Here is a 14582-nt window from a genome sequence, read left to right as displayed (position 1 = left end):
GGAGCAGCTCTCTTAAAGGGAGTTTGAAACAATCCCTGGGGGCTCAGCGCCTCTGAACACCACTGACCAAGTGCACAACTTTCACTGTAGTTGAAAAGTAACGCAACGAGGTTTGAAAATGAACACTCCTGCAAAAACACTTTTGCAAACTAACTCTCCTGTAAAAAAAAAAAAAGTGGAGGTTTGCTGAGAATTCCTCCCAACCAAATATACTTTCAAGTATTTTTTCTTCATTATTAAAATTTTGCAAGCATCAAACAGTTATGGGGAGAAGGTCAAAGTTAAGAGCTCTTCAACGTCGCAGGGACCCTATATGGTCACTCATTGTTTAGGGGATGCCTTTTCATCCAGCGCACGTCACCCCATCACATCACCCCTCCTTCCTCGCTCCGCTGCCTTGCGCCACCAGTCACGGCTCCTCTGTTCCCCCTCCTGAGACCCCCCACATGTTATGTCGATTTTTAGGGCGCTGCTTATCACCCATGAGGATATTCAGGCACTGAGGCCAACCTTCTGCTCCGCACCTCTACTGTGCCTCATTCTTTGTCCATCCCTCTTGTACTGATCATCTGCTCCTGCCCAAGGTCACACAGAGAGAGAACCCAGACTGCTGTCATGGAGCAATGATGAAAACAGCACATATTTACCTGTGGCAAAGTGGGGGCATCTTTTATTGCATTTCATCATGCGCTCATGTGACTGAAGGGCTTCTGCTGTGATCAGACGAAAGATTGAGAAGAGGAGGAATCCCACATAGGTGATGGAGAAGCATGCCACGTGGCATATCCTGCGGCTTTCCAATATGGGGCACGTCAATATGTGGCAGGTTTTAAAGCTTGGTTTCATAGCAATATTGAAGAAACTGTTGAATGTGTACTCTGTAAGGGTCTGACCCCCCTTGAGCAGCCCCAGGGCACACTGTGCAGCCGCATGGCATACTGAGCAGTACCTGGCACAATGAACAGTCACCTGGCACACTGGGCAGCCCCCTGGCACACTGGGCAGCCACGTGGCACCCTGAGCAGTACCTGGCACAATGAACAGTCAAGTGGCACATTGAGCAGTCCCTGAAACAATGAACAGCCATGTGGGACACTGAGCAGCCCCCTTGCACACTGAGAAGTCCCTCGACACCCTGAGCAGATGCGTGGCATACTGAGCAGTACCCAGCACAATGAAAAGTCATATGGCACACTGGGCAGCCCCATGGCACCCTGAGCAGCCATGTGGCACACTGAGCAGTACCTGGCACAATGAACAGTCACGTGACACATTGAGCAGTCCCTGAAACAATGAACAGCCATGTGGCACACTGAGCAGCCCCCTTGCACACTGAGAAGTCCCTTGACACCCTGAGCAGCTGCGTGGCATACTGAGCAGTACCCAGCACAATGAACAGTCATATGGCACACTGGGCAGCCCCCTGGCACCCTGAGCAGCCATGTGGCATACTGAGAAGTCACATGGCACCCTAAGCAGACCCCGTGGCACCCTGAGCAGCCCTGTAATGCATTGGGTTTCTCCCTGTGCCGCAGTTTTGGGCAGCCCCATGACACACTAGGCAGCCCCACACTGAACGCTCTGTGGCACTTTACAAGCACTCCTACATGCAGAAAAGTGCAAAACGCTGCCTCATTAAAGTGCCATCCAGTCCAGGAACAAAACGCGCAGATAGGCGCATGCATGGTGTTTGCTAAGGCAGACAGGATTTATCTTTCAACACTAAATGTAAGCTCTCAAACACTAGCAAATTTCCTTTGTATATTGTGCTCTTGAATGCAGTGTGAAACCATCTATTTTTTGGCTCGAAGGACAGGGGGAGAAACCACCAAAATCGCCAGTTGAGGGTTAAACTGGGTGGGCAATGTGCCTTGTTGCACATGCAGGTGGATCCCACCGCCCCCTGGAAAATGTAAAGAGCCCCCGGTCACTGTACAGAATGAGGAAGATAAAAGACTTAAGTGGCATGAAGAAATATTAAAGGTGTTGGGATTAATCCACATTTAAACGTCTTAGAAGCAATGGTGGCCGCAGATAGTTTGAAGTCATTAAATGATGTTTACATTGGCTGCTCAACCAAGGAGCGAGGTCTGTAAAAGCATCAACTCCTTGAGGGCCTTTCCCTCAGCAGCTGATCTACAAATGGATACTTCCAGTGGGGGAGGGTGGACACAGTGTGGGTCGCTGGTATCTGCTCAGATCCCAGACGTTTTCCGGTTTGGGAGAAAAGTTTCAGGTGTCCCGGGTGAGAGGAAAGGATGTCCCTGGACTGAGATAACAACGCCTTCTTCAGAAGTTGGACAAGGGATGGGGGGGTTCTTGCTACAGACTGATGTTCTGCGTGCACAGTTTGGGGGGTGGGAGGGACACAGCTCCAGAGGTCTTGACAAGAGAGGTTGATGCCTTCACACAGCTGTGTACCCCCTCCTCCAAAGAGATCATCAGGGCTACCGGAAAATGCGGCAGGGGAGGGTCAAATTACGCCGCAGGGCTAAGTAACTTATGCAGCAAGAAAATGCAAATTAGGCTGCATTATGCAGCACATTTTGCTACAGTATGACCTCATTATTTTGTCATTGTGAAAGTGAGCCCTGTCTGGGCATTACTTGCACTGCATTAGTATCAGTTTAATACCTAATATCACAATAAGATACAGAAAAGTGGCCAATCAACCTTTGCAAAGGGGCTTCTACTGTGCAGCAACACATCTCGCTGCGTTTTTAGTAACTTTTGAACCGTTTGAGCGCGATTTTTTTTTTGTTTTGTTAAAATCTGTAGGTTATGTGACAGATGATGGATTGGGTGCGAAATGTGACAAATCTACAATTATGAGACAATCGTCGCAGCCGCACAACCGCATAATTCCAGTGGCCCCTGTTATCGTTAAGACAGTCCTGAACCCTCTGTGATCCCACTGTGCTGGGAGAACATGTGCCCTCGCTGGACTCCCCAGTAACATGCACAGATGGACTGGTCTCAGGACGGTCCACGCTAGTTCTGGCCAGCGGGGGGGATGTCACTGAGATCTTTTATGTACGTCCTGGCTGGGGTGACATCATTAGCGGCTACAAAATGTGAGCGCTGCTCTATCGTGATAGTGGTGACACTATGGCATTGGAGTGGTTTGTTGTGTAGCTCCGATACCCAGTGCTTTAAATGGAAATAAGGCAGTGGAGGTACTCACTAAGTATAGTACCTGTCTGCCCCCGAGAAGCGCCGGTACTCTACTCATTAAATGTACTGCAGCAGTGTTGAGAAGTGCTGTTACTCTCCCATTAAGTGTACTGCAGCAGTGCGGAGATGTGCATGTACTCCCCCATTAAATATATTGCAGCAGAGCTCAGAAGTGCAGGTACTCTCCCATTAAATGTACTGCAGCAGTGCTGAGAAGTGCCGGTACTCTCCCATTAAATGTACTGCAGCAGTGCTGAGAAGTGCCGGTACTCTCCCATTGTATGTATTGCAGCAGTGCTGAGAAGTGCAGGTACTCTCCCATTAAATGTACTGCAGCAGTGCTGAGAAGTGCAGGTACTCTCCCATTACATGTACTGCAGCAGCGGTGAGAAGTGCAGGTACTCTCCCATTAAATGTACAGCAGCAGATCCCACCTGCGCAGGCTTCTTCACATGTCAGTGTCATGCTCCGAGGAAGAGTGCTGCAGCTGGCCAGTGCACGGGGCCCCTATAAGGGTGGGGGCGTGAGCGGGTTTTTGTTTTTAATACTAGACGGATTAAAGGACCTGCGGTTGGAGCCAGTGCTTCAAAGGTCCACCGTCGGAGAAACCTATCCTAGCAGAGAGAAATTAGCCCAGAAAAAACCTATGATAAGCTCAGCTCTATCTCCCACCCTGATGCTGGGCTGTGCAGGTGTCCGCTCAGGCTGCAGGGGGCGCTGCAGGCTCACATATACCCCAAACAGCAGCCTGGTCACTTCAGAGGATGCGGGGCCCCGGGCACCCCATGAAAGGAGGTGCAAGAATGCACCTGCTGTGAGGCAGCCATGCACCGACACTCCTGGGGGCCACCGCGGAGGGTCCTTTGCATGCACCAACGTGTGCATTGATCGGCCAGGGTAACAGGTCTTTTTTGCATAGGTCCCTTGGCACAAATAGTGTTCTTGAACCTGTCGACCAGTCACTTAGCTTGGCAATGTACAAGTCACAGAAGTCAGTGCACAACTGGAACAGGGGTTCAGGCCGTGTGATCAGAACCCCTGGGAGAATGACTACTTCTGGTAAAGCTGCACCTGAAATCCTTTTAGGGCCAGCTGGTAAGCACTAGATACCAGGCCTCGGAGCCAGCGTAAGATGTGGCGTAACCAGAAATCCCCTCCTCCCCCCCCCCCCCCGTATTTCACATCTGCTCCCCGCTGTTTTCCAACAGCCCTCGGATGCGGCTAGCTCCCCTGCAAGGGGCCGCAGTAATTATTATTAAATGCAGCTTAGCAGTGAAAAGTGTTCGATACCCTGGTTGGCACTCAGTTTCATCCACCTGCTCCATCAGTATGGCAAGGTATGAGGGTGTGACCAGGATGGACCATAGTCACTCACTGGGGCAAGTGGTTTCTGCATCTGGGCAAGGACAGCCTCAGCGAGATCTAATGTGATCTAATGAGACCTACCACACTAGAGATTGCTAGACCGTGCCAACGACTGCTTCATGTTTAGTGAAACAAAAGTGTCTTTGCGTGTTATACCTACAGTAGACGCTTGGTGGCGCCATGAGCCCATGCATGTGAAATTGTGAGCCAGGCGAGGCAGATACGATGGTTTGGCCAATGTGTGTCCTGTAGTGCGGCTGACGTGGGAGCTCTTGCACGAGTCAGTGCCCATCCAATATTTATTTCTGTTAAACCATTTTTTGCCTTACAAGCACATTTTGTATCCCACGAATGCAGTTTTACGCTGCAACATTTAATCCACTGTAGGCAGTCTTGGTCAACAGGTTGTGACTATCCTACGTGGAAAAATATCGCTCAGACCTCTGGACCAATTCCTGGAGGGGATCCTGAAATATTCAGTGCGAACATCAGGCCTGAAGGGACATAAGGGGTGTGGAGAGGGTGTAACAACTTGGCATATCAGGAAGAACTATTAAAACTCGGCATTAGACGCCGAGTAGTACTTGGGTGGCTTACAGACGCAGAACAGGGGTGTGGCAGAAAAGGTTGGGGTTACTCAAACTTTGCCCAAATGTGTATAGTTATTGCAGAGTTTCTAATATAATATACAATTAATCTAACCTACAATGTGTAGACAGACCGTGTATAATAAATCAGAGTGTGAAATACACGCTATTGTGTGTGACCCTGATTTCGGGGTGGGACTGTGCCCATGCTATCTCAGAAGAGGGGTTCAATGACAGGTTTGTCTGAGATGTAGGAATGTCTACTGGATGCATCACTCATTGGGGAGGGGGGAGGGACACCTGTCAGTTTTACTTTTCCCCCCGAACGTTTCACAGTAATCTTGTGGGGCTTAGCGGACCTACTGCGTGTGACCCCAATAATTTGTGGGTAACATGACAGCTCCAGCATTAACTGTCAGTGAGTGTGCAGGCTAGCAGAACCTCCTCATGAGAGTACATGTAGTTCCATACTGCCAAAGCGTGGTCTCTGTGGGACACTGCTGCACTTTTGGGGGTCATGTAAGTCATTTGAGGTACCTTCCAGACTGATCACCTTACCGCAGAAGAGACAAATCCTCCATTGGGGTTCATCTGGCGACCAAGCCACTGGCCGACGCCGGCAGCGTGGGTCAGGTCCTTGGCAGACAAGTCCTTCCTCATGAGATGGCACAGCAGGTAGTTGGAAGTCATGTAGATGTCGTAGGAACGGGCCCTCCTGCGGAACGAAGAGAAGTCCCTGAAGATGGGCACCTCCGGGCCTTTCAGGTACACAGCATTTCCTGGAAAGAGAGGCAGAGGTCATAACCCGTCCTGCAAGGATCTCCACAAGCTTCTCAGCCTGCACTCCACAGCAGAAAGCTCTCCACCAGGTGTGTGCGGGGAGCTCCGCTGGCAGAGCTAATGGAGTTTTTGGCGCTCCGCTTGGAGCCCGGCGTTCACCAAAAGCTCTGCCAGCCCCGCCAGAGGAGCGGAGCTCACCCAGTGTGCACGGCAGCCCAGTTAAGGGCCACACAGCTCAAGCACAGTCTGCGCTTGCGCTGTGTGGCTCGTGACTTGGGGGTGGGGGGGGCATTCCTCTGCCAGCAGCCTGGGGGCAGAGAGCAGCGGAGAGCCAAGCCGCTGGGGGAAGGATGATGAATCCCCCTGGAGAACCCAGCTAAGTCCTCGTCTCTCTTCTGTCGTCATTTGTGCACAAACAAGGACTGAAACGGCGGCTTTCACTGCCCACGGCCCTGGACTGAGCTCAGGCCAGTGCTGCCTCGCTCGTCACACCACCCTAAAGCTGGCCCTGCCTACACGGGTCTAGTCTCCCGTTTTTGAACATCTCAGGCTCCAGTGTAGACGTGGTCAACAAACCTTCTCTTCCAGGCGCATCCCTGCCGCCTCCCGTGAATCCCACACAGTGCGGACCTTCACGGAATGACCAGGCGTGTTATGAGCAGAAGAGAAGCCAAACCCGGGACATGTCCAAAGTGGTTCTGGATTGTCCACACACCTGAAGCCACCGCTATACTTTATTCAATGATTAGAAGTGGATTTCTTTTTTTTTTTTTAAATCTTGGATTCCAAAAACAGATTAAAAAATACCAACATGAATGAATCACTATCCAAACTTTGACCTATTTGAAATTCCTAAATCCAGAGAAACTCGGTTATCACCCGATGTAGAAAAAGGCAAATAAATCCAGCAAACTTTAGTTCTTGCATACTTGGGGCATGCGATTAATGGTACAAGCGGATATTACTTTTAGGTAGAACATATTCTGCAGCCTGTGATAGAGTCTATAAGCCCAATGTACAACAAAAGCAAATTGTAAACTTTCTTCTGCCACACTGCCCTTGTTTCGAGAACATTTCAGACTTTCACTTGTGGAAAATATGTTTCCCCAAATAGAAACCTCCTCCCCTGCACTGTGATCCATTTTTGGGATGTTCACTTCCTATCCCCATCCTGTAAATATATTTAATATTGCCTAAACAGAGGTACGTTTGAGAGGATTTCCAGGGAGTGAAACTGCCTCAAAAAGTAAGTCGTTACTTAACAACTGAGGGCTTTAATTCTGGGAGTTGTTTCGGCTTCTACCCGCTAGAAACGGGTACCCTCCTGGTAATTCCTTCAATAAATCTAGAACCTGGGACAGTCAGGAGGGACAACAATGTTACTGGCTCAATGAGAAAGAACATCAAGGGACAATTTACACAACATGTACAGGAGTAGATGAATATTAACTAAATCATTTATACTTCACTCATTTCTTGGTGCTCCTTGTGAAAAAGAAAAAAAAACACTTTTGGTAAGTAAAACTGATTGTAATTCCCTACAGGCCGTTTCACATTTAGGCACAAGTTATTTGTGTTTACCATGAAGGTGTTTTCTCACCTTTTGCAACATTCAGAAACCGTGAACTGATTCACTGTTCAAAGGGTTTAGTTTACTCTGAAGGCAACAAATCCCACCTGTTCTTTGGCCAATCACTGGCCTAATAGACCGGCGTGTCTAAAGTGTGGGTCCGGAAAGTCTGAGCAAGAAATGAAGATGCCCTTAAATTCTATATTTATCTTGTCATTTTTCTGTCCTTCCAAGACAGAAGGCAAACCTCAGGCTATGCCTTCTGACACACCGCAGCCTATTGTCTTAACATGGGGATCAGTGTTTATTCTCCTTTCTCCGACTGCAGAGCAAGGGGAGTTTTTTAAAGTGAATTATGTGACAATCTTGCTGGAGTACAGGGAGTGTGAAAGGAAAGGCTGTAGGATCTTGTTTCCTGTAAAAACGACAAACTGATCTGTATGTATTCAGCAGTTATGAAAACAAAAGCACATGAAGCCATACATTCTGAAGTGTGTGGGAAGCAGATTTTAGTAGGGTCAAAGGAAATCAGGCCACTTTACATGGTGAGGCGTAAATGATAAGTGTAAAATCCAATTGCCACACATTACCACTGGCGCGCTATATAGTTTCATCAGTAACAATGTATGTCTGTGCAAAGTGGCCGTCAGTGGAAAATATGTGGTCTGTAAATGACAGTGCCGAGCCACTCCATGCTTCAGTGACATTATTTAAACTGAAATTAAATCACCCCTCATGTCCCTTATAAAAGGTAGGTGGGTTGGAAAAGTTTCTTGTTCCAAAAAGTGGGTTGAGGTCCTAAAAAGGTTGGGATCGACTGTTAGATTATTACTAGTTTATCCAGAATCTTCTGAAAGTGCCAGAAAGAAAGTAAACCCCTGTTTACGCTCGGGTTGGAATTACAAGTTTTTAGGTATTTAATGCACCCAAAAAACTGTATTTAAGAACTCACTCATCGTTAAATTTCATCAGCTGAAATCTGCTGAGTTTAACAGGGGAAACTGTGTGGTATTTATCACATCATGCAGAGCTTGGTGCATTAAACATCGAAACCTACACGTTATTCCCCAACAACTCATAATAGGTGGTATGTATTGCACTCAAGTAACGTACCCCATGGTGTTGTTAGTCATGTGTGATTAATGCACCCATGCTTGTAATCAGGGCCTGGGTACTGCATCAGATGGTACCAAGTCACACAGAGAGACCCTCCACCTTCACTTCGCCCCAGCATTGTCGGTCGCCTTCTTCGTCAGTCCCCGTAAACATACAAGTTTGTGGCTGGTCGCCGACTTTCACCAAAGCACCTACTGAGAAAACCGGCAAGCGCCCATCCCTGCCACCAGGTTTGGGAAGGAGGAATCTAATCCTGCCCTTGCAGATGGTGCTATTTGCATCCCTGAGCTATGTGTGAATGCAGAAAAAATGTTTAAGAACAGACCCTGTGCAAGGACGCTGTATCGGCTACCAATGTGTGCGGCCCCTGGCCCTGAGCAGCAGGGGTTCAACAGTCGCTGTTTGGCGACCACAGTGGAAATCTGGCTGAGAAGTGTAGGGCGTGGATGCCAAGTGACTGCAACTTGGACAACACTGGCAATGTTTCACACCAACTGGGCCACAAAAACGGTCACTTTTTTATTTGTTTTTTTAAACTTTGCAATCCTTGCACTTTGGAAAGTTTCTCACCTTGCAAAATAAATTCTTAAACTTAGCAGAGTTTGCTACTTTAATCTTTTTTTTTCCTTCAGATCAAGATAAACTAGGATCTCTTTTCTACACCCTAGTGTTTAAATCAAGATATTTGGCTCTTCTGTTCTCCTCTTACACTGTACCCAGGACAAGTCTCAGAGCTTCAGAAAGGGACACTAGGAAAAGCAGAAATGACAAACCTTCCTTGACTGCTTTGCCATCCAGCTTGCCCAGCAGAAGGTTATGCTTCGCCTCATCATGCACCACGGCATAGAAGTAACACATCTGCGCCTGTGCATGGGTGTCATCCGAGGTCTCCACAATACTGTTCAAGTAGTTCAGGCCATCGCGGACCACTGGATGCTGCAACAATGGAAAGAGAAAGAAACTGACGATCAGGAGAAGCAGAGACCAAACCTGGACCCTTGGATGAGGAATGATTGGGTGGCCTCACTGGCAAGAAGATGGTTCAAGGGGAACATCACTTGGAGGTTGGTGCAACTTTATGAACCTACGTGCCACACAGTGGAGACACCTGATCACCATCGCTACCCGAGTCATAACAAGCGCCGCTCGAGTCATAGAAGTTAAGTTTGAAGTAACTGGTTGAAATGATCCCCAGCTCCACAATCCCACATTGTGACCATTAGAAAATGACCATCCCAGGGTTTCCTTTTAGTCAGCTCCAGTAAAAATGTAAGAATGACCTGCAGCAGTGTCTAAATGCAGAACTGTACCGAAACGTATTGGGACAATGGACAACTTTCACCAAGGGATCGCTGACATCCATGAATTAGCATGGTCCAGCCTGAAGTGCTATCAAACCCATCTGTTGAAGAATGGATTTAGATTCAGAGGGAATCTTAAACAGTCTAGTTCCGGTTAGGCCTGGGCAGAGTTAGAGGAGTTCTGCTATGAAGTGCTGAAAAAACTCTGCAGTGCTAGGCGGAGCTCCACGAGCAGTGGAGTTTGGGTAAGTCGTGCTGTCTGCAATGTTTTCAGCACCAGAGGTTTCTTCCATGCAGTAAAATCAGCTCTAGTGGCATCAGATGGAGAGTCAAAGGGCGCTAACTTCTTTCTGCTGCTCGAGTAGATTTTCTACTCGAGCAGCAGCTTCATCAATGCGAGCGTCAGCTGCTGCGACTTCTCGTGTTCAGACATCTCACTCGTGCTCGCCAACTTAACGTTAAAGTCCTGACACTGGTTCTCACTCATCGATGCAATCTCTTCCACCCATCTGGGCTCCCAGTCACTCATCCATCCTTCCTGCCACACTCCCATTCATCTGTCCTTCTGCTCAAGCGGACATACATGCATCCAACCACTGAATATGTTTGGATTCATCTACTCATCCATCCTCACCAAAACGGACCAGTTGATTAGTAAACCACTTTGAGGTCTTTAAAGCCAGGCCTACAGGTGGTGTTAATGCATGACGATCATGTAGCCAGTTTAAAAGATGAGAAGGGGCAGAGATGGGCACTGAAAAAAGAAGTTCCTTACCGAAACGCTGTTCCCGGCATTTAGGAAGGCAGAGGCGATGTAGGCGGTGAACGAAGCGTCATCCTGCAGAAGTAAAACAATACAACATGAAGGGTTAGGTGAAACCGGTAGGAGAGCTAGACAGGAAAGCAAGGAACGACAAAGACATTGACTGACCAAGGAGGAAGGTAAATGATGGGTTGGAAAAGAGAGAAAAGCAGTTAAGATGCAGGCTGGGGACGAAGAAATGTAAGAAGCTGGAGAGAGAAAGAGAAGGTGGGAGATCGAGGGGAAGATTGCTAGTGAGAGGGAGGGGTACAGAGAGATCTGAGAGAGAACAGGTGCCCGAGGAAGGGCAAGAGACCAGCACAAAGACAAAATGACGCAGAGGTGAAGAGCAGAGGTGAAGAGCAGAGGCTGCACAGGTTTATGGTGGCTGCCATGGATCAGAACTTCATGTACATAAAGAGAGGTTCTTTCTACTTTCATGATATTTCTTTTAAAATGGCTTCCATTGATGCCCCCTAAGGAGGGCCATGATTCCAGACCAGACCTTCACCCATGCTTTACTTGGAGGCAGTGGGCACCACGCTGTCCCCAAACATACTTGACAATATACTGCCAACAAAGAAGACGGGCTATTTCATGGTTTGAAAACCAGTAATTAGCTAAAAGATTGATTAATTGGAAAGGACATCACATCACACAACCTTTGCCACAACTTACTACACTGCATGAAAGGACACTGCAGGTCATGGGGCTTGAAATCAGAAAGGACACACCTGACCTCTGAACTAGATGGATCCTTGGGTTATATGAAGATTCTGGTTAATTTGCAGCCTTGTGATCCTGCTGAGAGGCATGAACTTAGAAACACCACTTTCAGAGATGTATTGGTAGTTCCCTTCAGGTCAGGGAGCAGAGTTTCACTCTCTTTGTCCTGCAGAAGGTCTCGGGAATCTGTGCGCTTAGTATGTGCTGAATAGACGGTAGCCTACCTAAATCAGATGCGGCCTCTCACCGAAAGGGACCCTACCCATACTAGTGGTCTCTGATAGAAACCTCTTAAGTGGCCAATGTTATGTAGGAAGAGGAAAGCACCTGCGAGTTGCATGCAAAAGAAACTCAACACGGCAACGGGTCCAGCTCATACCCCTCTGAGGCGGCAGCACGCTAGAATTGCCTTGTTGAGATCCATGCAGCCTCCCAGGACAAGGATCAGTGTACAACTCCCCGACTCCAAGAAGCCCCCGGAGATAACTAGACCCAAGCGGAAGGGCTTAGTGAGTTTTCAGCTGTCTTGAGCCCGAGTATCACTGCAGCTTCACTTTAGAAGGATGAGATTCTGAAGCAGAATGAGCTTCTAAGACCACACACCATCGGGAGGAGCAGATGGGAGGAGGAGACCGGATAAAGGAGCAGGGATGTGCAAAGGAAGAAATGCAAGCCCAGACCAGATGAAGAGGAGGCATGATTATTGGCTTGGCTGCTACGATTAGATTGGTAGGTGTACCACTCTAAGGCCCAGCGCCTTGAGTCCCTCACAGGTGAGTAGCCGCACTTTACAAATATTGATTGATACCACGTGGGGGCCACGGTTACGAATGTTCCACATCACACCAAACAAAGCTGCCTTTTACACCTCAACTGAGGATCAGGGTGAACGGTGTTCTTTGCCTTCATTAGGGTATCAGGCACCCCTATAAGGCTTCTCAATACTAAGCCCAGAGCCCCACCAAGAGAACCACCTTAACCCATGTGGTGTAGGTGAAGCGTTCCAGGTGGCGTCCAGGGAGATCGGGATGGACAGTTCAAAGGGTGAGGTACTCACATTCACAAGGTTGTTGTAGCCCCTGCCATCACTATGGAAGGCCCCGGTGGTCTTGTTCTGCTGCTGTGCCAGCCAGCTTTCGACCTGTCGGAGTATTGTCTCATCGATGAAGATGATATCCTTTGTCTTTGCGAAACAGGTGTAACACCTAGCAGTGAGCCTGAAAGACATAGAAGAGAAACTTAACAAGAACAGTACGCAGGCATTGCCAGTGGACGCTGCAGAGGTGGCGTGCTACTGAAATGACACGAAGCTGCCCAAAAAGAAACAATTTACCTCAACTCAAACATGCTGTAAATGCACAATATCTGATGGCAAAAGTGAGGCAAGTAATTTGGGTATTTTTAGAAGACTAAGGATTTATCTTCTCTCCTAGGAGGAAGACTATTCTTTCAACCGGTTTCTAGATCTGGGACCCACAGTGGCGGAAGGCATGGGCTTGGGGCACAGAGTGGATGGGTGCCAGGAAATTAAAGCTCTTCCCCCCCTCCCCCTCCCCCCAAGGTGGAGGTGTGCTGGTCTTGTCAAATCAATTAAAAGTTCATCTGAACTGCTGTAGGTACATGTCCCTTGGTTCAATGTATGCAAAATACTGGTTTTTAATGAGATGCACAGATAAACACTCAGGCCTATGCCATTGTACAGCCCCTATTTCAAGGTCCTGGCCATAATCCTAACAGAATAATTCCCAGCAGTTGAGGGTTCTTTAATAATGCAAAGTGGGACTATCCGAACACATCGTGTAGTTGTCCCCCATGTTGTATATTTATTTATTTTACCCCACTAACTGTCAAGCAAAGGTCTGAGCATGACCTGTGTGATCACAAAACTACTGAGATGCAAACGGTCCCATGCAGAGAAGAGGAACCTATAACCGCAGACAAAAGAACTAGAAAAATTCCAAAGTTACCATCTTCTGAAGCGAATAGGTACGGTGTGGAATTACATATGATGATTCAGAGAGGCTGGAAGTTAGTAGCACGAGGGGAACGAGACTAAGTATTGGGCACAAGGGGGACCAAGTGGGGATAAAGGGAGGATGTAGTGGAAAGAGGTCATAGGCCAGACTGAAAAGGTGATAGGACATTCAAGGAGGTCTCGCTAGGGTCAATGGGCAGGAGGATGACAAGTCCTCCCCGGGGGGGGGGGGGGGGGGGGAGGGCATGAGAACAGAAAATGGGTGTGGAAGAGAGGGAGAAAGACTTCAGGAACTTCACCATTGGAAGATCTGAAGTGAAAGCTGTTATTAGCCCAGATTGAACTTTAAAAGTGTGGAGGAGGCTTTTTGCAAATTGAGAGAAGTTCCTCAATTAAGGTCAATAGACAAAGGTCCATAAGAATGGGGTAGCTCCAGACAAGGGTTCAGAAGAGGCTTGCTTTGTTCTGAATTGGTTTCACGTCTTGGCCTCCCTAAGCTTTCCGGCGCTCAAGCGGTGCACCTGCTGATGGCCTCTGTCACTGGGCCTGCCTCCAGAGGCAAAGGGTTTCCCTCGTTAGCATGAGTCCACGCCTCCATGCAAATGAGGGAACACCTTCTCAAGATAGCGCCAGAGGTATATGTGCTGCAGTGCTATCTGTATTATGGCAGGAGCCCCTCCTGTAATGTAAAACGCCCCGGGGAATAGAAACTAGGAGAATTTTATTTAATACAGCTCATGGTGGTCCAAGGAGATGTAATCTCACTTTTGATAACCTATGATTTAATTGAACAGACTGCAAGTTAATGTGATGGTAAGCCAGACACTTACTTTAAGAGCTGAAGTTCTGATGACTATTTTTTCTTAAGTCATTCTGCTCTCTTACATAAATCCCAGACAGATTCAAACTGATGGATTTTTAGCACTTTAAGGCAGTGTGAACGGCATAGTTGGAGGTGATGCTGGCGCAATTCTGACAAAACATTTAATGCAGTGATGATGGCCCTTCACATTTGTGCCTCATGGACCGAAACGTTGCAGCTGGAAATGGCCCCAAGATGTTATTTTTTGTGTCTCATGAAACTTGTAACTGGATTTATGTGGACGCTTCATTTGTTTACACATTATCAGTCCAATTTCTATACATGAAAAAATGATGATCTCTTAGCTACATGCAATCACTCTCT

At 47.9% G+C, this 14582-nt stretch overlaps 1 protein-coding gene across 2 annotated transcripts in view; it reads right to left on the bottom strand.

The window, feature by feature from the left end:
• LOC138303550 (ovostatin-like) overlaps nt 1-14582 on the bottom strand; it is a 131994-nt gene that overhangs the window by 15186 nt on the left and 102226 nt on the right. For both annotated transcript variants that reach the window (XM_069242791.1, XM_069242792.1), the window contains exons 26-29: nt 12479-12638; nt 10669-10731; nt 9366-9528; nt 5685-5905 (exon numbers count right to left, since the gene is read on the bottom strand). In XM_069242791.1, coding sequence (XP_069098892.1) covers nt 5685-5905; nt 9366-9528; nt 10669-10731; nt 12479-12638 — 607 coding nt within the window. The remainder of the gene's footprint in view (nt 1-5684; nt 5906-9365; nt 9529-10668; nt 10732-12478; nt 12639-14582) is intronic.

The sequence above is a fragment of the Pleurodeles waltl genome, chromosome 7 (assembly GCF_031143425.1).
Source record: "Pleurodeles waltl isolate 20211129_DDA chromosome 7, aPleWal1.hap1.20221129, whole genome shotgun sequence".
In the NCBI taxonomy this organism is placed as follows: domain Eukaryota; kingdom Metazoa; phylum Chordata; class Amphibia; order Caudata; family Salamandridae; genus Pleurodeles; species Pleurodeles waltl.
The sequence above is the reverse complement of the archived record's forward strand: the minus strand, read 5'-3'. Positions and strand labels throughout refer to the sequence as shown.